Source organism: Mastigoproctus giganteus, chromosome 10 (assembly GCF_048544385.1).
Source record: "Mastigoproctus giganteus isolate SK-2022 chromosome 10, ASM4854438v1, whole genome shotgun sequence".
Lineage (NCBI taxonomy): Eukaryota > Metazoa > Arthropoda > Arachnida > Uropygi > Thelyphonidae > Mastigoproctus > Mastigoproctus giganteus.
In genome coordinates this window covers 133,405,417-133,430,756 of record NC_143584.1, presented here as the reverse complement: position 1 = coordinate 133,430,756, position 25,340 = coordinate 133,405,417, and the positions used below count along the sequence as shown (strand labels likewise).

Below are 25,340 nucleotides of genomic sequence, written 5' to 3'. Positions count from 1 at the left end.
TTTAAAAACAACATTTTGGAATTCAAAAGTACATCACCAAGGGTGTCAAGACTAATACTCAAGATTTCTAAGAGGTACGAGCTAAAGATTATAATGATTTATGCACCGACATCGAGCCATGATGATGAAGAGGTTGAAGAAATGTACACTGAAATTGAGTCTTCTAGATGAGCAGAAAACCCACTACACTATCATTATGGGGGACTTCAATGCTAAGGTTGGAAAAAGGCAAAACAGTGCAGAAAGAGGAACTATAGGAAATTTTGGAATTGGTGAAAGAAATAAAAGAGGTGAAAGACTTGTGGAATTTGCAGAATCTCAAGGAATGTCAGTAATGAACACTTTTTTCAAGAAAAGGGTGAACAGAAAGTGGACATGGAAGAGTCCAAATGGATTAACAACTAATGAAATCGACTTCATCCTCACTAACAGAAGATATATTGTGACTGATGTTACCATCCTGAATAAGGTAAATGTTGGAAGTGATCACAGAATGGTAAGATGTACACTTGATATAGATGTAGGAAAGGAAGGAAAGGTAAAAACTGACTCGAGTAAATAATACAAAGGTCTTTGAGATAACAGAAGAGGAGAAAAAGCAGTATGTACTGGAACTTAAGAACAAGTATGAGCTTCTGCAGACTGCTGAGGACCGAGATATCGACGAGGAATATTACAACTTTTTGAAAGTGATAAAGCCCAAGAAACCTATAGGGAAACAGAAATCCAAAGCGACAAATGAAGAGCAAGAAAAACACTGACAGGGAGAAAATTGAGTATACTGAGTTATGCAAAGCCATTAGAAAGAGACTCAGAAAGGACATAAGAAGATTTAACACAAGAAAAGTAGAACAAGCATTAAGGGAAAACAAAGGATTTAAATCAGCAGCCATGAGCAGTAATACAGAAAGACAAATGATACTGAAACTGAAGAATAGCGATGGTGTACTTATAAACAGCAGAGAAGGCATAGTTCAAATAGCAGAAGACTACTATAGAGAATTATACAAGGAGCGAGGGAATGATACCAGCAGTGGGAAAGATGGATTGCAAAGTAGCAACACATACGACATACCCGATATTCTTCCTGATGAGGTAGAACATGCATTGAAGAAAATGAAGAATCGGAAAGCCCCGGGGGAAGATGAAGTTACTGTAGAGTTGTTAAAATTGGGAGGAAGAGACATAACACAAAAACTGGCAAGGCTCTTCACAAAGTGCATTAGAAAAGGTGCGATGCCTAAGCAGTGGAATAATGCAATCATAGTTTTGCTGCATAAGAAAGGAGATAAATCAGAAATTGGAAATTATAGACCAATTAGCTTGTTATCCCATATCTACAAGTTGTTCACAAGGGTCATTACTAACAGATTAGAAAGAATACTTGATGAGAATCAACCGAAAGAGCAAGCTGGCTTTGGGACAGGATTCTCAACTATGGATCACCTTCACTTAATATCACAGCTAATGGAGAAAGCAAATGAATATAAAACACCATTATGCCTGGCATTTGTGGATTATGAAAAGGCATTTGACTCCATACAGCATAAGGCAATGTTTCGGGCACTGGAAAGACAAGGCATAGATACTCCATATATTATGATTTTGAATAAAATATATGAGAGTGCTACATCCTTTATTAGACTAGACAAAGACAGTAGCAAATTTAAAATCAAGAAAGGAGTTCGACAAGGAGACACAATATCTCCGAAGCTGTTTACTGCTGCCCTTGAGGAAGCTTTCAGAAGATTAGACTGGTCGCAGAAAGGAGTCAATGTGAACGGAGAGTACCTAAACCATTTACGATTTGCAGATGACATTGTGGTCATAAGCCATGATCCCAAAGAATTAGAGGAAAATCTTAATCAGTTATGCACAGTTAGTAAGGATTTTGGACTAAATATGAATATGGCTAAAACAAAAGTAATGATGAACAAGTATGCCACGGAAAGGGAAATAATGATTGAAGGAGCAGTAGTTGAAAAGGTGGAGTCATATACAAAGGGTACTAGGAAAGTTTTGCAATACAGCTTTGTTTATTTAATTTTTTCAAAGTAATTTCCTTTACATTCAATACACTTCTCCATCCTCCGAAACTAATCTTTAAACCTGTTCTGCCAAGTTGCACTAGGGAGTAAAGCACACTCGTTGTCCCAAGCCCGTAGAAGGTCCTCATCACTGGAAAACCGCCTCTTTTAGCTTCATTTTCACATGCGGGAACAGTGCAAAGTCGCAGGGAGCAAGGTCTGGACTGTAGGGAGGGTGCTCGAGAAGTGTCAGTCCTGTCGTGGTCAAATATTCGGTGCAGGCTTTGGCGCGGTGAGCTGCAGCATTATCATGATGGAGGTACCAGGTGTCCATTCCTGACTTTGGCCGCAGGTTCTTCATAGAGCCAATGACTTTAGGCAGGCATTGTTCAGTATACCATTTAGCTGTGACTGTCTTTTGCGTGTCCAAAACGACACGTTCCACAATTCCACTCGATTTGAAAAATACAGCTATCATTTTCTTCCTTACAGATCGGGATTTTCTGACAATTACGGGTGTGTCGTCATCATCAAAGACCCAAACTTTGTTTTGAGCCTTGGTCGGCAGATCGTAATAGTACAGCCAAATCTCGTCACCTGTCACGATGTTGTTCACATACCGAGATTGTCCCTTATCAAACTTTTTTAACATCTCCCGGCACCAAGTCACACATCGTGTCATCTGCTCTTCAGTCAGTTGATGCGGCACCCAGAGAGAACAAAGTTTCTTCACGTGCAAATGATCTTGCAGAATCGAACGAATTGCTGGTGCATTTAGGCCCAAAGTATCCTCTATCTGTTGGTAGGTCACTCGCCTGTTTTCGTCAAGCATTTTCCTCACAGCAGTAACGTTTTCCTCCATAACTGACGTTCGTGGCCTTCCCGGCCTCTCAGAATCCTCCAGAGTAAAATTTCCCCTTTGGAATTCTCTATACCACCTGAATATCGTTGTACAATGTGGACAATCATCATCTAGTGCAAGAGTCATTTCTTCTAAGCACTGGTCTATGGTTAAACCACGCACGAAATTATACCGCAAAACTGTCCTTATCTCATTTCGTGACCACGATGCCATCGCAAGCACTTTACACTCACTACTAATGAATAACTGAGCCCATCGACTTGGTGCGGCGGCTACTATGCACGTATGAACATGTCTCAACATGCAACAACAAGCAGCTTCCTGTGATTCATTGTTGCATCATATTGCAAAACTTTCCTAGTACTCTTTGTACTTATCTGGGACAAGTTATTAGCTGTAATAATGATAAATGGCTGGAAGTCAAGAGAAGAATAAATTTTGGATGGATAGCATTCAGGAAATATAGTCACATACTGAAGAGCAATATCCCAGTTTGCCTGAAACGTAAAATAATGAATCAATGTATACTCCCCACCATGACATGGAAGTGAAACTTGGGCACTCACCAAAAGAATGGAAGAGAAGCTAAAAACTACACAGCGAAGAATGGAAAGAATTATATTGGGAATCAGACTGTTAGATAAGAAGAGAAACACATGGATTAGGCAGCAAACTCAAGTAAAGGACATTCTTATCAAAACTAAAGAACTAAAATGGTCTTGGGCAGGACACATAGCTCGAAGACATGATGACAGATGGACTAAGAAAATAACAGAATGGTACCCAAGAGGAGCTAGAAGAAAACCTGGAAGACAAAGGCGGAGATGGATAGATGAAATTCATGAGTTTTTGAGTAGTAAATGGATGGCCAGTGTTCAAAACAGAAGGAACTGGAAAGTTGCTGGAGAGGCCTTCATCCTGCAGTGGATTGAAAATGGCCGATGATGATGATGATGACATATATAACCCATGCATGTGTAATGTCTAATTGTCACAGGACAATAGCATTAACATAGGAGCCAATACCCTCATTTACGCTATTTAATATTTAAATCTATTTGTCATTAGACATAATTCCAATATATATATATATATATATATACACACACATGTATATAAGCATAATGAAATAGTTAAAAAATAAAAAATGGTACAAAATATAATATGAAAATTAAGAAAATAAATATCAATTTAGAAAATCCAATTCAAAATAATAAATCAATATTAAAATTTAAAGCCAATTACATAAGAATTTACCGGCACCCCCCTCATAAGATACCAATTCCAAATTACGTGAAATATCACAAATAGAGACTAAACTAACTACAATAAAATAAGACCAAAATAACAAAAATAGACTGACCATTATGCCCCATATCAACAGAGGACCAGAAGGCCAATAATGGTCAGAAAATTGCTGCATTTCAATTGCTACACAAATCGTCACAAAGGCGAACCGATCGAAGGATCAGACGCCACCCGATCCTCCAATTGAACCGCCAATGCAGAAGATTTGAATAGCAGTGGTCCTTATGCAGCAAAAAATAAAAATACAGAACAGACAGACTAGCACTCCAGCACAAAGCCATACCACTGACAATGTAAGCTTAACCAGTTTATATAGACAAATAAATAAAATATTATAGATACAATTTTTAGTCTTACCTTTTCTTTTCCCTCCCTGTTGATTAACTATTATGTTTAAATTTATTATTTTTCACTCAACAGTTTTGCCATGCTACTGGCATTAATTTTGATTTAATATTTAATATCAGTTATATATATATATATTCCCCCCCCCTGAAATTTAAGACTGTTGTTCATTTAAAAAGAAGAGAATTGTAGCATATATATTTCATTAATTAGATAGTATGAATCAGAGCTTTAATGCTAAATATGCTCTACGCTGATATTAATATTTGTAAAGTAATAAGAGGAGTTTACCTCAATATAATATGTAGAACACTTCCGTATGAGACTCTCCAGAAATTAAAACAAAAAAAATCAAAAAACTTACATTAGATTAAAAAATAATTAAAAACCATTTGATTATTTTCATTAGATTCTTTTTAATATATTTAATTGAGTTAAATTGATTTTTAATTATGTTAAATTAGTTTTTAATTATTTTTTACTCTAATGTAAGGGTTTTGATTTTTTCGTTTTCATTTCTGGAGAGTATCATACGGAAGTGTTCTACGTACTATATTGAGGTAAACTCCTCTTATTATTTTACAAATATTTCCTTAATAGAAAGTAGAATAATAAGAAATCTTGAAAAATAATTTCTATTGTATCATTTTCTACTGGGTATAAAATTAGTTATTTTAACTCTGTGTCCAATAAAGAAAATCAAGTTTCTTGCATTTATGATTTCATTAACTTCAATTAGCATGATACTTTGTAAACAACCACTGCTGACAATTCTTGTATCTATATTTAAACTGTCTTTTTCTTGACATGATAAAGTGAATAGCTAAAGTAACGAAAAGCAGTGACATTTCATCTAATTCATTTCATACTGATGTAATATTTCCAATTTCAATTCATACCGATGTAATATTTCTGATTTCAATTCATACTGATGTAATATTTCTGATTTCAATTCATATCGATGTAATATTTCTGATTTCAATTCATATCGATGTAATATTTTCGATTTGAATTCATACTACGAAATTAAAGCAGAAGCAACATTTATAATAAAAAAAAAAAAAATACACTTCTCATAATCATTTACTAGTCTAGAATACTATTGCCTCTGTACCCAGAGGTTAAATCCATGGTGAAAATTAGATAATCTGAAAACACACACAAAAAAAAAAAAAAAGATGAACTCTATCAATTTAATCTTCCTCAGTAAATGTTGTCATAGTCCAAATTATTCATAATGAACTTATTAAGCCCATTTAAAAATAAATAAATAAATAAATAAATGATCGACATTCTATGTAAGAAAATTAATTAATACTAACGCTATCTATTCTATATAAGAAAATGAGCTAATACTTGCCTCATCAATAAATAGCCTAAAATATGATTTTACTTCTATATGAATTCTGTTAGGTCCATACAGCTGCAACCTAAGAAAAAAAATTATTCATAAAATGAAATTTATATGAATTACATAATATACAGAGTAACTAAAACATATTCATTTTCAAACTCCTAGATTCAAATGCTGAAAGTGCCCTTATTAAAGATCTAAGAACTAATGTATATGTACTGCACTACTAAGTATTAATAATCTTTGAATCTCTTATTAATGTTAGTAGCCTTCAAATGCTAAAAAAAAAGAACTGGAGTTGATTTTATCTGCACTTCAAATTCTAGCATGATTCACAGCTCATTCTGTAGTACCATAATTAATCTCCACCATCTTATGCATTACTAGTAATGCATAAGATGTCGGCATACACACATTTACACTGTATAATTCAATATTTGCAGTCTTTTTCTCTTTTTATTATTGATATGATTTTCCCATATTTATTGCTAACCCCTTGCCAGAGTGCTACGACATGCTTACCTTGTAACAAAGTAAATATTTATCATATTTCCTTACGCATTACAATAACGATACTACTACTTCTTTGATAATATACAGGGGTCCCCAGTATCTGAGTATTCATTATCCGAGTCCCTGCAGTTATGAGGATTTGAAAAATAAAAGCCCTTAAGAAAATTGACCAAGCACTTGAATATTTTTGTGAGAATGACTTTCTTCATGATTGTGAAGCAAAAGTTAAGCGCAAAGTTAAAAGATATAACTAAATGTTATGACACAATTTTATCTTTAAAAATACAGCAAAAAAAACCCAACAACTGTGGATTCATTCTTTACTCATAAAACTGAAAAATAGTGTATCTTCAATAAACTTAACTTAATCTTACATTATTCAACATATTATAATAAAAATGTCTAATAAAATAATTGTCTCATTTTTCAGTTCCTTCAATCCATTTTTTTTGCTATGTACAAATAATACACATTATGAAAATTTGGTCCCCGTTTTAAGTGGAATTTTCTGGAACCAATTCTCCTCGGATAATGAGGAGTCCCTGTATAAGGGCATTTATGTTGCATGATCTTCTAATAATGCTACTGGGCCATGTGCATTATGGTTTATCACTACAAAACATTGACATATTTACTACCAGAATTTTAAATAAATGGTAAGCACATGATTACTGCAAAAAAATAAATATAATAATAATAAAATAATTTTTTACTGTAGTTGTTATTTAAAACTTATCAAGGGGAAAGTGATGGGGAAGTGACCAGACCTGTAGGAGATGATGATTTAGCAAAAATAGCAAATCTCACATATGATAGATTGATATACTCAACCTTCGATGAAGAGGAAAAGTCCAAAAGATTGATTGGTAGTCTGGTGTACATCTGCTCATGGCAATAAAATCTTAACTTCATAGAAAGTAGATACCAAACTTAAATAGTAAAATATCATTATATGAAATTAAATTGCATGATCAATTCAAAGATACTACAGGCTAGAATTTATCACCAGATCTGAGCTCAGTCCAAAGACCCTGAGGATTAATTATTGCAAACAATATCCATGAAAAATGGTAGAACAGTTCTACAACAAGGTGAACAGAAATATTGAAACTGGAAAGTGGATGACGGTGATGCAAGGAACTTTTAAGCAATGAAAAATCACTGCAAAAAAAAAAAAAAAAAAATCTTTCATTTATGGCTCAAGGTGAAGGTGAAATGAGCAGACCTGTAGGAGATGATGAGTTCATGGAAATGACAAATATCATATTTATTATAAGTTAATACATGTTCTAAAAACGAGAGGGAAAGATCCAAAAAATTGACTGGTGGTCTAGAGCATATATAACATGTAAACAGGAAACTATTACCAAAATTTTGGATGATGAAGATCAGACAAGATCATTGTAAAGAGACTAATCTTTCATCAGCTCAACAATGAAATTGGAAAAGGCTATAATGTACAGAAAAGGTTTCATTACCCAGCTTGAAGCCTTCCTAGATCTAAGAACAGAGAGTCAGTCAGTAAATATTAATTGACTCAATATAATATCATTAAAAGGTATTTCATATCAATAAATAATTACACTGATATGCTGTTTCCTTCTTGTTTTAAAGTAAAATAGTTCATAAGAAATATGAATATCACAGTGTCAGTAAATAAATCTGTTTCTTCAGAAAATCATATAAAGGTACAAGTAAGAAAAAATTAGATTGGCATGAATAAAATTTTTGAACAATGAAAAACTTCAAGGGAACAAAATCTAAATCAGGTAGCATCTGATTTCATATTTGGCAACTTAAAGCAGTATGATAATTAAAATTGAAAAAAATAAAATAAAATAATAATAATAATATACATAAGAAATTAAAAACTTTTCATTTCTAACTAAAATAAATTAACTCATATTGTAAATTTGCTGAATAAAAACCCGCAGGTGGAAATGTTCTTTTATATTTAGTGACTTTTCTATATATAATTTTATTATTTCATAATGCTGTGTGTGTGTGTGTGTGTGTGTGCGTGTGTGTACGCGTGTGTGTACGCGTGTGTGTGTGTCATTCTAAAACGTGTTAATAAAATTGTATTTTTTGTAAAATAAAGCCTATGAAAATATTTAGCAAATAGACAGAAGTCAAGATTCATATGTATATTCTATCCTTAGTTTCTATTAAAAACCTCAATAATTTTATGCTTAATAGGACCTTCAATAATTTTATTTTAAAATACAACAAGATTACCTGTCAAAAAGTCTAATTGTTTATTTTACTGAAAATAAGCAGCACTATAATTCAAGTCTCTGAGGGATAATCATGACTCAAGAGCACTTTTTCACTGCAATTTATTACGTGATTCAAGGATTATTTTCTGAATGTGCACTCTGTGGTTTATAAAATTTGTCAAAACTCTAAAGAATAGGTTTCATAAACTAATAATCACAATCTTAGTTATAAATATGTGACTAATCTTTTATTTTCCAATTCACATGTAAAAATCATAACCATGTAATAACAATCATTAATTATTTTTGTATGGGGGTCAGTCACACATTGGCATGAAGGTAAACACACAAAGTGATATTCATTCCGTGCACTGAGGGAAAAAAAATAGAGGAAACTATGGTTACTAACTGTGAAGCTGTTAATTTATTTGGTACTGCAGAACTGGGATATTTTTCTAGACAGCTTTGATTTTTGCATATTATTCTGAACAAAAGTATTGTTTGACTATAAATACATGTTCACACAAAGTAAATGTCATGATGGCTTCATCACAAACAAACCAATATAACTGAATCTGTGCCGACCGGGCTAGCCGAGTGGGTAAAGTACCTGCCTGGCAACCCAAAGGTCGCGGGTTCAATTCCCGCCTCGGGCTTGGATCAAAGTACTGCAAAAACCTTGGGAGGTGCAATATGGCCACAGAAGCCGATGCGCCAACAACTACCAAAAAATCAAAAAAATCAATTGAATCTGTGTAACCTAACTAACACTGCCTTGTGGCAACACAAGCGAGCAAGCAAGAGAGAAAGTGAAATCAGCACAGGCCAGCCTGGGCTGAAAGGGCATTTAAGAGTTCCTCCAGTTTCTGAAAGGGTTTGGAGCCAGACCTCTCCAAATAAGAAATAAATAACAAAAGCTATTATACTGTCAGAGAGGCAAGAATATTTGTAATCTCTTTATTAAATTTTTTTTTTTATTTTGTAATCTCTTTATTGTTGGCAAATGTTAATTAACAAAATCTTGACAACAAAACTTGTTTTATCAACAAAATGTTGATAAAAAGTCCAAAAAACTTAGCAAACTGCTTTCCAGCTTACGCAAACATTACTAATGTTCCATAAAACAATTTGCTGTTTCTGATCAGCTCAGTATTCAGTCCCCTGATGGAAGCTTCTTGTTTCTCACTTTCTTAACTTATCTTAAAGAAACCATTAAATTAGGTAAATGGGAATTAATTAATTATTCCCCCCTAATTTATAGTTAAAAAATAATGCAAATGCTTGATATCTTCTTTTATCTATCTTCTTTTATCATAAATAATCATGTATTACTGTTCACAGCTTGCCATGCCTGAAGTGATGCTATCAGCGGAGTTGACTATGCCAGCAAGTGGCATAGTCAGTTCCATAAGAACTTTTTTTTTAATTTTTTTATGAAAACCCGAAACAAGAGAGGTATTAGAACCTATAGTACTCAGTACTGTGCTTGAGTTGGATGTTGAGAAGATGAGAGAAGATATTTGTTGACATTAGACTTGAACTTCTGTAGACAGTAATTTTCAGGAAAGATATATGAAGGAAGGTTGTTCCAGAAAACGGCAGTTGAATGAATATACAAGGAAGACGAAAAGTTGGTTCTGTGAGTTTGAGGTTGGACAGTAAATAGATGTTGGCTGGTGGCGGCACGTGTTTGGACTGTTTTGAAAGAGAGAGCAAGAATTATAGAAGCCAATTCAGAAAAACAGTGCCCATGGAAATATCTGTAGAAAAGACATGCAGCAGAAACATTACGTCTATGAGACAGCGAGTGGAGAGACTCTGTTAGAGATGAGCCATTAATTAACCTAACTGCCCTCTTCTGAATGGAATCTAGAAGCCTGAGAGAGGTTTTGGGGGCACTGTCCCAGATGTTGGAATAATATTCCATGGTAGGGCGAATTTGCGATTTATACAGAGTGAACAGCTGTTTGGAAGAAAAGTAACGCCGAGAGCGAAAGAGGAAACCAAGTTTTTTAGATGCAAAGGAAACAATATTTGTAATGTGCTTGTGCCAAGAGAGATTAGAAGTCAGGGTAATCCCCAAAAGAGATATATCAAATTGCCTAGAAATCGGAGTGTCACCAAAGATAAGCACATGAGCAGAATAATCCTTTTTGCGAGACATAAGACAAGACTGAGTTTTAGAAGGATCGAAATCAACTAAGTTGTCTTTGCCCCACTGAAGAATTACCTGGAGAAGTGGAAATGGACATCACTGAGATTAGCATTGAGACTGCGTATATTTGTGAAATGAACTAGGAAGTGTTTGGAAGATTTAGATATTTTCACAGTTAAGCTTACTCTATTAGTTTGACAATTCATGGTGTATTCAAAATTAAGGAAAATTGGGGGGGGGGGGCATGCTGTATGAAGTAATGAAATTTTTGGATATGGCGTACACATAGTAAAAATATACCTAGATCCTTGACATAATGTGGCCTCGACAATGCCCCCCCACATACACACTACTCGGACTTCCTCCAGTCACTATCTGGCAGAGTAGAGGTAGCAAATTATACACTAGCTGATCCGGAAGCCTCCTAAAGAGTTACCAACAGGTTCGGTCTGGTGTACTAACTAGCAGCTGGTCTGTGAACACCATTTACAGCTCTACCCTCGAAATGTTAGGAAGATTGGATCTCACCATGATGTCCATCATAACCTCAAAAGTCATCAGTCATACTGCATGATGGAAGAGATGGGGAAGGGTTGACTGAAACTTAGCTCTGGAGACTAAACATGGGTTCCACCACTTCAAGCCTCTCATAAGCCGAGACAGTTCCCAAAAAACCTCCCTGTATATAGTTGCCTGTTCTCTATATATAGTTGCCTGTCATTGAAACCTGTTTTCTTCTGTTTGATGTTTCTCTGTTTCACAAAACAATCCTCATATTTAACGTTGTATGACAGTAAATAGTAAAACAATTTTATAAAGAGCATAGAGGAAATAGAATTCATTATACATTAGGTATAAAATAATATAAATGTTAAATAGAAATAACTCACTTTTCTTCTTCCTCTGCTGGTAACAGCCCATGGAATTTTTCATGAAAATCTGTACATGATACTGATACATCATATCCTCTAAAGACCCATATGTTTATATATTAGACATTGAAAATAATTAAAATAAACTACAAAAATACCTAATTCAAAAGATGTGATCCTTAATGTTGTTAAACAAAAACACTACAAAAATCATATTTACAAGGTGTATGAAACTTCACTTGTACTGCAGAACCCAATAATGTACAAAATGATCACTTGAGTGCATTTTGTAAGTGAGCCAAATTAAGGACCTGCTAAATCCAAAAACTGAAAAAAAAAATAATAATAACAATAAAATAAAACAATTAAAGAAGAAAAAAGACAACATACCCACATATCGTATATTACAATAGTTTATTTTCCCTTCTATGATTGTTATATGGTTCCTGTGTTCCTGTCAAGATGATCCTGCACTGCTTCTTTAACCTTCACTCCATTATTTTCCCTGGAACAGAAGTCAAACTTAATGAACAGAAGTCAGGTCCATAATTCCTCACTTTTGCCCTTTGAAGAGGAGATATATTTTCACATTTTGAGTCAATAAGCACCTCCGCCAAATCCAAGGTTGCTTGTATAATCATGGGTAAAGGTTTGCTCAACACTTTTGCTGCTTTCTTTAATATAATTGGATAGTACGAACCAGAGCTGTAATGCTCAATACGTTCTACGTTGATATCAATATTTGTAAAATAATAAGAAGTTTACCTCAATATTTGTTACTTTAATGTAAGATTTTCAATTTTTTTCATTTTAATTTCTGGAGAGTATTATACGGAAGTGTTCTACGTACTATACTGAGGTAAACTTCTCTTATTATTTTACAAATATAATTGGATAGATTCCATCAGTCCCATGTGCCTTATTTACTTTCAGCTTCATCAATTTCTCTTCCGCTATCAGTTATCATCAAATCATTTAGCTCCCAGTCAGAATTAGGCATACTCCTGATTTCCTTATCCATAAAAACTTTATATGTGAACATAAATGCAAAATATTTATTTGATTTAGTATTAGTAGTGCAAGGAAGCCACAGGCTTTTGCTGCACCAGCAAAAAAAAAAAAAAAAAATAGAAAGAAAATACAAATTATGCAATTTCCTCCTTATGTATGTAACTATCCAATTGACCTTTGAATTTCTTCAAATTGTCAGCCTCAACTACCTGTGGGGGGGGGGAAACTTGTTCCAGTAATCAACAACTCATTGGCTAAAAGAAAACTTTCCACAATCTAGTTTAAACCTCTTCCCCTGTAATTTGAATTTATGGCCCCCTAGTTATAGACAGGTCTGGCATTAGGGGTGCTCAAGTGAGGCACTGCCTAAAATAGGCACTGCTAGATGTGCTACTGCATATATATGCAGTGTTAAGATATGATATGAATTAGGCACCATGACAAGGTTTTTCCTCGGGCACCACAAATGCTAGCACCATTTCTGGAATTCTTTATAACAGTGAAAATTCCACCTTCATTTGTTTTACTGACCCCTCTCAGAGCCTTATAATCCTCAATCAGATCCCCTCTACCCTCGGGGGAGCCTGTAACCCCTAGAGGGCGCATCCCCAGGTGGCGGATCGGGGAATGCCTCCCATTGGGTGGTAGAAGGGAAATCAAATACCTTCCGCGGACCAACAGGTAGAAGTCCAACCTCTCTACGGCAATGGCAACCCTTTTTCCATGAGAAGTCAATCCACAGATTTAAACCATGCTACCGCGTACGGGGTAGCCGACGCGTCAAGCTCCGCAGTCCGGGAACTTGATGGGAAATGTGTTACGAGGACAATCAATATCCTACAGCTAAATATTAATGGAACACAGAGGAAAAGAGACGAATTACAGAGTCTTTTACTTGAAAATGATGTTCACATTGCCTGTCTTCAGGAGACATGGCTGAACGACAAAATACAGCTCAACATTAAAGGTTACACTACGATTCGAAAGAATAGAGAGAATAAACGTGGAGGTGGATTAGCGTTCCTAATTAAAGACTCTGCTGTCAAGTATAAAGTTATCACCGCAGGGCATGATACTGGCAACACAGAAGTCCAGGCACTGGAGATCATCTCTCCAGAGCGCTCCTTCATCTTGGTCAATGTGTATCATCCTGATAACTCCTCCATCAGCCCCAATTCATTCAATGAAATTAGCAACATTCCAATAGACTCTGTTATTATGGTAGGAGACTTTAATGCAAAAAGTCCCACTTGGGGATCACCTGTCCTGGATGAAAAGGGACAGCAGGTAGAAGATATCCTAATTGATCTAGGTCTGATCATATTAAACAACAAGCAAAATACCTACTTATCAAGAACTACTGGCACGGAATCTGCCCTTGATCTCACAGCAGTCAGCTATCACATCTCAAGCCTTTGCAGCTGGAGAATCTTAAACAGTGCCATGAGTGATCATCGCCCTATTATAACCACACTTAAATTTCAAGTGGAGGAAGTTGACCAGAAAAAGAGATCATGGAACTTCAGAAAAGCAGATTGGACAGGCTTTACACAGTTACTGGACAAACTATGCTGAAATGAGCCTCGAACTGATTGTCTTGAAGAAAAGGCTTCAAACTTTACAAAGAACATCACAATTGCGGCCAAGAGGTTCATACCCAGAGGTAAAAGGAAAAAACAGTGGGTCCCTTATTGGAAAGATCTCAACATTGATTCTTTGATTAAAGAAAGGGACCATTTAAATGAACTAGTAAAGACCAACAACACAAGCCTAAACAGAAACAGGCTTGCTGAAGCTACAAGAAAGGTAGAGGAAGAGATAGCAAAGGGTAAGAGTAAAAAATGGGCAGAATTTTGCAACAGCTTAGACCCAAGGAAAGATGCAAAGTATTGGAAAGTCGTCGGAGCCTTAAATAAATGCTCTTCTAGTACAACAGATCAGAATTCAAACATCATTAACTCTTCTGGTTCTGATGCAGATACAAACAAAGCGGCAGCAAATATGCTAGCAACACACTACTCCAACATCAGTAAATTATCCTTCAATAGGGAAGACAAGAAATTGAATAGAAGAGTTAGAAGACTTCTGACAGAAGCAAGAGGATACAAAAATGATGATATCTTTACTCAGGCCATAACTTGCCAAGAACTTAAGACAGCGATCAGGAATATTGATGCAAGAAAATCTCCAGGCAGTGATCTAATTTTTGGGGAGATGGTCAAGCGCTTTGGAGAAACCGCTACAAAATGCTTACTGGAAATAATAAACATAACTTGGCAAAAGGGAAAACTCCCCAAGACATGGAAAACCTCAATCATTGTTTGGTTGGGGAAATCGCCCACCGAGTGTAAACATTACAGACCCATTGCACTCACTAGTATTCTCTGCAAAATCACGGAACGTATAATACATTCTAGAATCATGAATGAACTCACAAAAACGAAAATATTAAATTTCTACCAAACAGCGTACAAGAAACAACATGCCACAGAAGACCAACTCTTTTATCTATGTCAGTCAATCATAGACGGCTTGCAAGAAAACCCCTCAAAAAAGACTATTGCTGTCTTCCTCGACATGACATCGGCCTTTGACACAGTCTGGAGAAAGAAATTAATTGAAATAGCACACAAACATGGTATAAAGGGCAATGCCCTAATATGGATTGCAGACTTTCTAAGAGACAGAAAGATCAGAGTAAGATATAATGGAGCCTACTCCAGGGACAGAAGAACATGGCAGGGAGTCCCGCAAGGCTCTGTTCTCAGTCCCCTGCTCTTCCTGCTAATACACCAATAACGTCCATCAACATATAGACGAAGACACCAAGATTGCATGCTATGCAGATGACATAGCAATATGGCATACCAGTAGAGACATGGCAAAATCAGAAATATCCATAAACAGATCACTAAAAGGAATTGTGGACTGGGCAAGAGAACTGAAATTACAGATAAATCCCCATAAAACTAACCACACTGTTTTTACCACAGACAGAAGCCGCAGAAAGAACTTTAACCCAGCTATCGCTATAGACGGCGTGCCCACTTCTAAAAAGGATAACCCAAAATATCTGGGTATAACCCTCGACACAGAACTACGTTTCACCAAACACATTGAAAACAGCTCGAATAGAGCACTGAAGAAGTTAAACATCTTAAAAAGCTTATGTGGTACGAACTGGGGAGCAAATCCGAAAACACTCAAAACAACTTATACCACACTTATCAGGGCTAATTTGGAATATGCAGCACCAATATGGGCACATACTTCTGAGTCTGCACTTGGAAAACTGGACAGGATCCAAGCAAGAGCAGCCAAAATAATCATCGGGGCTGTTTCGTCTACAAACAACACTAAAGCAGAGCGGGAATGTGGCCTTCAGACACTCAATCAAAGAAGAAGATACCACACAATTAAATTCACTAATAAGGCTAACAGCAGAGACATTGATCATATCTCCCGTAGGACCTTTATAAATTGGAACTGCAGGTCAAGACTCAAAAGGTCATCTACCATGAAATACGATAAGGAAATCAGAGAAAGTCTTGATCTTGAACTCACAAAATATGACATACTTCAAGAGCCTACCTTACCATCTTGCATCCCCCAAAATACCACAATAAATTTGGATCTCGTGGAACACTGTACAAAAAAAGAAATTGAGACCATTGTCAAAGCTATAGGAATCAAAACAATTGAGACTTATTCGAGACGTGACCTAGTACAGATGTATACCGATGGATCCTCTGACGAGACTATCCTCAAGGGCGGAGCAGGCATACACATCACCCTGACAAATACTACAAAAATGCAACAAAGCATAGGTGCAGGCAGCATCGCCTCTAACTTTACATGTGAGCTAAGGGCAATCCTTGAGGCCCTAAATAGTTATATTTCACTAAGAGACATAGACAGAGCCAGAGGGCTTGTAATCTTCTGCGACTCAAGAGCGGCCCTGCTGGCAATAAAACATGGACGAACAGGACTCACACAGGACATTCACCGATACCTGGAGACAGTTCATCAATTGGGAAAGAGCTGCACACTACAGTGGATGCCCGCGCATGTGGGTATAGAAGGAAATGAGGCGGCCGATAAACTGGCAAAAGAAGCAAGAAACTTAAATCACAACACCTCAAAAACCATAACTCTAGACGATGCTAATGCCATCGCCAGATAGAGACTCAGACAGAAACATATAGAAACTGATCACCAAGTCTGCGAGATTAATGCAAATAGGAACATCACTAAGACCATTGCCAGACCGAGAACTCGACACATGGCAGGTATGAAAATTAGTGCGGATGGTACCAGAACTTATAAACTTTGCAGAAACTGTCCGAACGAACAGCTTACTCCGGAACACATCTTCAGCTGTCCTGCAATTCAGGCGACTTTGCAAAGCATGGACGAATCCCCTTTTCAGGGAGAACTCTACAACGAAAAGATCGTGGACTTAGCTAAAGCAGTGATATCAGCGCATGGTTCAATTTGACTTCAAATGGACACGACACCAACCAACCAACCAGATCCCCTCTAAGGTGCCTGGCTGTCAAGCTCAGTTTTTCCTTGTACGTTTGCCTACTTGCCAATCACACCATGAAAGTTATCCATCTTTGAACCATTTCAAGAAACTCAATGTCACTTTTTATATGAAGTTGCCACACTTGGATACAGTATTCCAAATGTAGTCTCACAATTGCCTTACACAATGGGATTATGACCTCCTTATCTCTACAGGATAATGTTCGAAAAATCATCAATAGGATACCATAAGCTTTCCCGGATGCCTGCTTTACATTGCTCAGAAAACTTCTTTTCTGCTCTGCCCATGTCGTAACACCCACATTCCTCTCTTCCTCTATAGTTTTTAATTCAACTCTGCCAAATGTATAATTTATTTTGGGGTTGCTATACTCCACGTATAAGACCTTGCATTTCGCCACATTAAAATAGAGCTGCCACTTTTCTGTCCATTTTTGAAGTCTGTTCAAGTCACCTTAAAGGAGTGCTGCTTGGCACTAATCATTAACACCTCTACTAATGTTCACATTGTCTGCAAATTTTGACATCATGCCATGTATTCCCATTTATCAATGTCATTTATGAAAATCAGAAACAACAGTGGTCCAAGAACTGATCCTTGGGGGACTCCACTTCTGTCTCACCAATCTGCTTTCTACCCTACAGCCACCTTGCAATTCATCTTAGAATTTTTCCAGTAATCCCAACATATTCCAGCTTATACTAAAACCTCTCATGAGGGACTGAGTCAAAAGTCTTGCTAAAATTCATCAGATGGTTAAAAAAAAATAAATCAATGCTCAGATTGCCTATTCTCATTCTTAATACCATTAGTACCAAATGTACAATTAGTGCCATTTTAAAAAGGTGATAACTGTTTGACATCATTAACATTTGCCCATAGCAGACACACCCTGGTCCTATTCCACCTACCTTTTTGCACAACGCATTTCCCATTTCTTGATAAGAGTTCCCAACAATGGCAACTTCCCGTGAGACCAGCGCAACTGCTTTTGGCTATGTTACTGTGCTGTCTGTTGCACGAATTCCTGATTTTAATTCATTTGAGGGGAATCAACCATGTTCTTCAAGATGTTGTATTCACCCATTAGACACAATATTTTTATTTAATCTCCTGCTCTTTGCAATGAAAACATACACATGAAAACAAAGGCATGCTGTTTGGCTGTAACACATCCCATTATAGAAGGCTTCCCAAACAAGCTACAAGAAGAACACATTATGAAGGACTGATTTGTAGAACTGATCTCATCATTCCATTCCTTTCAGCTCTCTACTTTGCTGCCTCTAGTGTGAGGGATGATTTTAGCTTAAATTTAAAATAATAAACAAAGAGATATGCAAATCCAATAATAATACTACGCTAGTATGTACAATGCTATAGTTACATTTGGTATTACATTATATGGTGACATGATAAAATCACATTCATACTGTTATAAAATTATAGTTTAATTAATTACAAACACTAGTTTGTAATTAATTACAAATACTTCTATGGCATTACATGAAAGAATATTAGATAGCATTTATGTAAGCCTTATGTCAATAAAACTAGCACTGAATAATGGCAGCAGAATCAAAGATGGATTGGCTGTACTTGCCTCCTTCAAGCCCTCAACAATATCAACCCCTCCCTCCCTTTTTTTTTTGGAACAGTAATACACTATATATGCTCTTGGGGCCCAGTAGTCATGGCCACTTAATGAGAAAGACCAATCAAACCCTGGGAAAAATTCCCTCTTACTTCGACAGTCATTTTTCTGAGCCATTTCCCAAGCCAAGTACGAAATAATTTCATCTACCTTATCAGATAAAAAAAATAATATGAAAAGAAAGACGGCAAAAAGCAATTATTTTTATAGAATAAAAAACCCCAATTGGTGGCATCATTTTTCTTTTTTTTTTTTTCCTGGTTCGAATTAGTAATGCACTTTTTATTTGCCCAATATAAGCATCAGAAAAATGATGCAAAGAAACAAGCTCATTTGATTTAATTTAAGAATATTAATTCAACAACTTATTTTCAACAATAAGTCAATAACTTATTTAATTCAAAAATAATTCAACAAAAGACAAACCCACTATACTGTGATGCAAAAGTTTGTACATTCACTTTTTTTTTTTCTTCTTTATTTCCAAATTCGGCCCTGGAAGGATTGTGCAAGGCTCAAGGGGTAGAATTTTTTTCAGTCTGGTCTGTACTTGTTAACAGGAGAGACTGCTTCTACAGGGATGGGATACACTTAAATAGAAAGGGTGCAGGAATGTTTGCTAATGCTAGTTGTTATGTTATTTTAGTTTTTAGGAGCATTAGCAACTAAGGCCATATTGCTCCGAGATATGCGGTGGTCATTCCCTGACCTTTCCGCATCGTCCGTATTTGGTGGTGACGGGCTCGAACCCCGGTCTAATCAAGAAGCGTGTGCTACGCACTGCTGCTCCTTCCCACCTGGCTACGGAGGCGCCTTTGCTAATGCTATCGAGGCAGTGTTAGGTGGGCTGGAAAACTGCTAGATTGGGGAGGATACAAGGACTAATAGATTAACAGTAGCCACTGGCAGAGGTGAAAGTAATTCTTGCACTGCTTCTATTAGAATGAGCCGCAGCCTGGAAAATAAGATGCAGGATATTTCAGAGACTGCTGGGAATCATTGGGGTACAAATAAACACACAGGTTGTGTTAGGGTAGCTAAGAAAAAGAACAGGTGCATGTATACTTGTGTGCACACCAATGCTAGGAGTTTACTAATTAAATTTGATGAATTTGAGGTATTGCTCAAAACATCAAAGGCAGATATTGTGGGGATTTCAGAGATGTGGTGTCACACAGATATAAGGAATGCAGAACTGGAATTTGGGGAATACAATGTCTACAGAAAGGATAGACAGGATAGGAAGGGAGGAGGGGTTATGCTATTAGTTAACAAATACATAAAATCCAAGGAAGTGAAGCCAGTCGACAATGCTGGACAGTGCAGTGTCGAGTCAGTTTGGGGTGACATAAGCATTGGGAGATCAAAATTGAGAGTAGGAGTGTGCTATAGGCCTAATGACTCTGATGAGTATAATAAGAAACTGTACGGGGAAATAGAGTGGGCCAGTAAATCAGAGAGTCTTATAATGGGGGATCTTAATTTCCCAGATATTGACTGGAATTTGTGGTTTGGTCACTCACACACTAGCAAGGCTTTTGTGGATTTATTGGATGATTGTTTTCTACATCAGCATGTTCAGAAGGCAACTAGAGGGAGTAATACTCTTGATTTGATTATCAGTAGTGATTCTTCATGCAGAAGAATCTGCAGGTAAATGAACCACTAGGTGGCAGTGATCACAGTGTGCTGAAGTGGGATTTACTCAAAGAGGTAACTACCATTAGGGGTAAAGGGAAGGGTTATTGCTTTCGTAAAGGCGACTATGATGGACTGAGACAGTATTTAAATTCTATACAGTGGGACCAACTGATGATGTTACCAACAGCAAATTCAAAATGGGAAGCATTCAAAGAACTTATCTTGGAAGCTACTAGGCTTTACATACCAACTAAGAAATACTGTTCAAGGTTTAGGCCTAAGTGGATGTCAGAGGAACTAATGAGACATATGGCAGAGAAGAAAAATGCATGGGATACATACAAATTAACACGTGACACAGAAGCCTATGATAGATACAAGTTGATCTGTAACCAAGTTACAAAGGAGGTTGGCAAGCGAAGGCAGATTATGAGAAATCTTTGGCAAGGGATGCAAAGAAAAACAGTAAAGAGTTCTTTACTTATGTAAACTCTAGAAGGAAGGGGATGAATCAGATTGGTTCACTTGATATCGATGGGTCAACTGTTGTTGACCCATCGATATCAACTCAGGTAGCTAACAAACTAAATGAATATTTTGCATCGACATTCACACATGAGGAGTTATTCAGCGAGGGGAATGCCAGAGGTGTATTCAACTCTGGCAGTAAGCTAGAGAATCTTGTAATAACTGAGAGTAAAGTGGAGGAGAAATTGTTGAAGATAAACACAAGAAAGGCACCTGGGGTGGATGGGATCTATCCAGTTATATTAAAGGAGGCAGCAAAGGAAGTAAGTAAACCCTTAGACATATGAGAGCTTCCTTGGACTCAGGGGAAGTACCCACAGACTGGAGATGTGCAAATGTGACCCCAATTCACAAAGGAGGATCAAAGGCTGACAAGTAATTATAGACCTGTGAGTTTAACTTCTGTTCCAGGAAAATTAATGGAGGCACCAGTTAAAGAAGCACTGCAGGATCATCTAGACAAGACTTCAGTTATAGCTTGGACACAGCATGGTTTTGTTAATGGGAAGTCTTGCCTGACCAATTTGATTGGATACTATGATGCAGTAACAAAAGAACTGGATGCAGGGAATAATTTTGATATTATATACTTGGATCTTAGAAAGGCTTTTGATACTATTGCACATGGAAGACTGCTGCACAAATTGGAGCAGTGTGGCATTTGAGGCAAATTGTTGCTATGGATAAAGGGGTTGTTGAGGGGGAGAAGACGGAGAGTGGTAATCAATGGACTCTGCTCATCGTGGACTAATGTTATTAGCGGAGTCCCTCAGGGTTCAGTGTTGGGTCCATTATTGTTTTCTGTATTTATAAATGCTATTGTGATGATGGTATATCAAGCTTAATGTCCAAGTTTGCAGATGATATGGAGGTTGGCAGGGTTGTCAAGGACACTACTGACACTATGCTGCTGCAACAGGATCTGGAAAGTTTGAGCAGATGGGCTGAGAGGTGGCAAATGAAGTTTAACGTTGACAAATGTAAATTACTACATATGGGAAACAGCAACCCCAGAGCAACGTATCAAATCTGTGGTACTACACTGACAGTGGTAGAGAATGAAAGGGACCTGGGGGTGGTTGTGCAGGCAGATATGAAGTTCTCTGAGCAGTGCAGAAGGGTTGCAAGCGTAGCTTATGGTGTATTGTCAATGATATATAGGGATTTTTCTAGCAGGGATAAGGAGGTGATTATTCCCTTGTATAAGGCAATGGTCAGGCCACACCTAGAGTACTGTATACAGGTCTGGAGGCCTCATTTCAAGAAGGATGCTAGAACGAGTACAGAGAAGGGCAACAAGATTAGTGAATGGAACAAAGGGGTGCTCTTACGAAGAAAGGCTTAAGTTTTGCAAATTACAGTGTCTGGAGACTAGGCACCAGCGAGGTGATCTGATAGAGGTGTATAAAGCCTTGAATGGTTTGAGCATGCTCAATGCTGATGGGATTCTTCATCTTGCTCAGAATAATCATCTGAGAGGGCATAAATTCAAATTGAGGAAAGACAGATGTAGGATAGACGTGCAGAAATTTGCCTTTAGCCAGTGGGTGTTTGGTTGGTGGAACAGACTTCCATTCCTTTTCGTGGAAGTTGATAGCCTAAATAAGTTTAAGGCTCAGCTGGACAGGTATTTCGAATGAACAGAGGGGTGAAGTGGAAGTGGTTTTTTTTTTTTTTTTTTTTTTGGCTGATGCTGCATAAGCTTGATTTCTTGCATCAAATGCTAATGCTAATGCTAAAATTCCAACTGCCAATTAAATAAAATTTAAAAATAAATACAAAAATGCTCAAACTAATCCTAGCTTTTCATTTGCACAAAATTTTATTATTAATATTATTATTAGTGGCACATGATTTAAGGAAGCAAGCTTACAAAGTATGAGCTCAGGGGAAAAAAAAAAAAAAAAACTCCCTCATCACTTGTTCACCTCACGCCAATAATTTTAATAGTTCTTCCTTGAATTTATTCAAACTACCCACCTTCATAACACCAGATGAAAGTTTGTTCCGGCAGTCAACAACCTATTGGCTGAAGGTAAACCTCACACCTACCCTGCAACCATCCTTTAGAATTTTGAATTTATGCCCCCTCATGTGTGTGTGGTCTAAACAAGAGGAAGAATGCCATCAGCTCTGAGCTTGCTCAATCCATTCGCAGCCTTAAACATCCTCAATCAGATCACCTCACAGGTGCCTAATTTCAAGACACTGCAATATTCAGAACCAAAGGGTGTATTGGTAAGCCTGCCCTTTCATTCACTTCACCATTCTCACTGCTCTTCTCTGCACCATTCCAGCAGATCTACATCCATCCTAAAATTAGGCCTCCAGACCTATATTCAGTACTTAAGGTGCAACCTAACCATTGCCTTATACAATGGGATAATCATTTTCTTGTCCCTGATAGCAAAGTACTTGTACACCACAAACAACAATCTGGCAGCCTGTCTGCACTGCTTAGAGAACTTCATATCTGACTGCACAATGACTCCCAGGTCTTTTTCAACTGGGTGTAGTACCACACAGTTAGTACATTAATCTGGAATTACTGCTACCCATATGCAGTACCTTGCATTTATCTATTTTAAACTTCAACTGCTATTTCTCACTGGCTTAATTTCTCTAGATCTTGTTGCAGCAACTGACCCTGATTATTGTCATTAACAACCCTGCTAACCTTTGTATTACCTGCAAACTTAGACAATAAGCCTGATATAAATTCTTCAATATCATTAATAAATACAGAAAACAATTATGGGCACAGCACTGAACCCTGTAGGACTCCAATAATAACATTACTCCATGAAGAGCAGGATCCATTAATAACCACTCTGTCTTCTCACATTCAACCTTCCCTTTATCAGCAGTAACTTGCCATTAATGACACACTGTTCCAATCTGTACAGCAGTCTTATGTACAACATATCAAAGCCTTCCTGAAATCCAAGTATATGATATCAAAATTATTTTTTGTCCAGTTCCTTGGTCTGCACCATAGTAACCTATCAGTTTGGTTAGATAAGATATATCCATGCTGTGACTGCAGTATAACTGCATTTCTATTTGGATTTTCCAATGAACAGATATTAAACTAACAGATCTGTAATTACTCATGTCACCCTTTGATCGCCAATTCACAAAGAGGGATCAAAGGGTGACAACAATGGGCAATCAAAGGGTGACAACAAATCATTTGTCCATGTCCAGTCCATAGGGACCACTCCTGAATCCAGATATGCTCTCATAATTAAGGCTAAGGGTTCACTTATCTCCTTTGCTGCCGCTCTTAATATAACTGGATAGATCCCATCTGCACAAGGAATCTTTTTTATGTTAGCTTCAACAATCTCTCTTCCACTTTCCTCTCAGTTATCACAAAATCATTTTGCAAACTGTTAGATTTTGGTGAAATTCGGGCGTTCCCCTCCCTGAAAAACTCATCATGCATGCATGCATGAATGTAGTTGCAATTGTCAGCAACCTGAACAGGATCACCAACAGTTAAACCATCGACATCAAGTGGAACAATGTGATTCAACCTTTTCCTTCTACTCTTAATATAAATAAAGAGGTCTTTGTTGCTTTTCTTGCATTATTTACCAGACTTCTTGTAATCTGTTTGAGCTAGCCTAACCTCCTTTGTGACTTGATTACAGACTATTGTATATCTACCATATGCTTCTGTCTCATCTGATGATTTATATGCATCCCACAGATTTTTCTTCTATGCCACAACTTTCACCAGTTCATCTGACATGGCTAAGGATCTGCATATCTCCTTTGCCACCTCCCTTAATATAATAATTGGATATAAGTCTAAGTATGGAACAGTATTTCTTAGTTGACACAAAAAGCCTAGTACAAGGGTGGTTCAATAAAGAATCGCCTTCACCTACTTCCACATATTGCAGGGTCATGATATTTTGTGTGTAGCATAAAATATATATCTCTGTACTAAAGGTGTAAAATTTCAGCCCTGTCTTAATTTGTTTTTCTCTTACAGAGCTGAACGTGTGACTAAGTACCATCATGGACAAAGTTGAAGCCAGAGCTGTAATCTGGTATCTGTTCTTGAAGGGGAAATCTCCTAAAGAAATCCATGAGGAGATAATTGTTGTACATAAGGATGAAGCCTTATCCTATGGCATTGTGAAGCACTGGTATAGACAGTGTGGTCGGACATCAATAGAAACTGAGCCCATTCCAGGTTGTCCCCATTCAGCCACTGATGACAGCAAGATCAGAAAAGTAGAGTCGTTAATCATGGAAAATCGCCAGATATCTGTGTGTGAATTGTCCCAA

At 37.0% G+C, this 25,340-nt stretch overlaps 1 protein-coding gene across 1 annotated transcript in view; it reads right to left on the bottom strand.

Moving 5' to 3' along the window:
* Positions 1 to 25,340, bottom strand: part of LOC150079292 (polyamine-transporting ATPase 13A3-like) — a 559,638-nt gene that overhangs the window by 458,303 nt on the left and 75,995 nt on the right. The window contains exons 5-6 of the mRNA XM_090383023.1: positions 11,674 to 11,751; positions 5,903 to 5,972 (exon numbers count right to left, since the gene is read on the bottom strand). Of these exons, the coding sequence (XP_090239149.1) occupies positions 5,903 to 5,972; positions 11,674 to 11,751 (148 nt within the window). The remainder of the gene's footprint in view (positions 1 to 5,902; positions 5,973 to 11,673; positions 11,752 to 25,340) is intronic.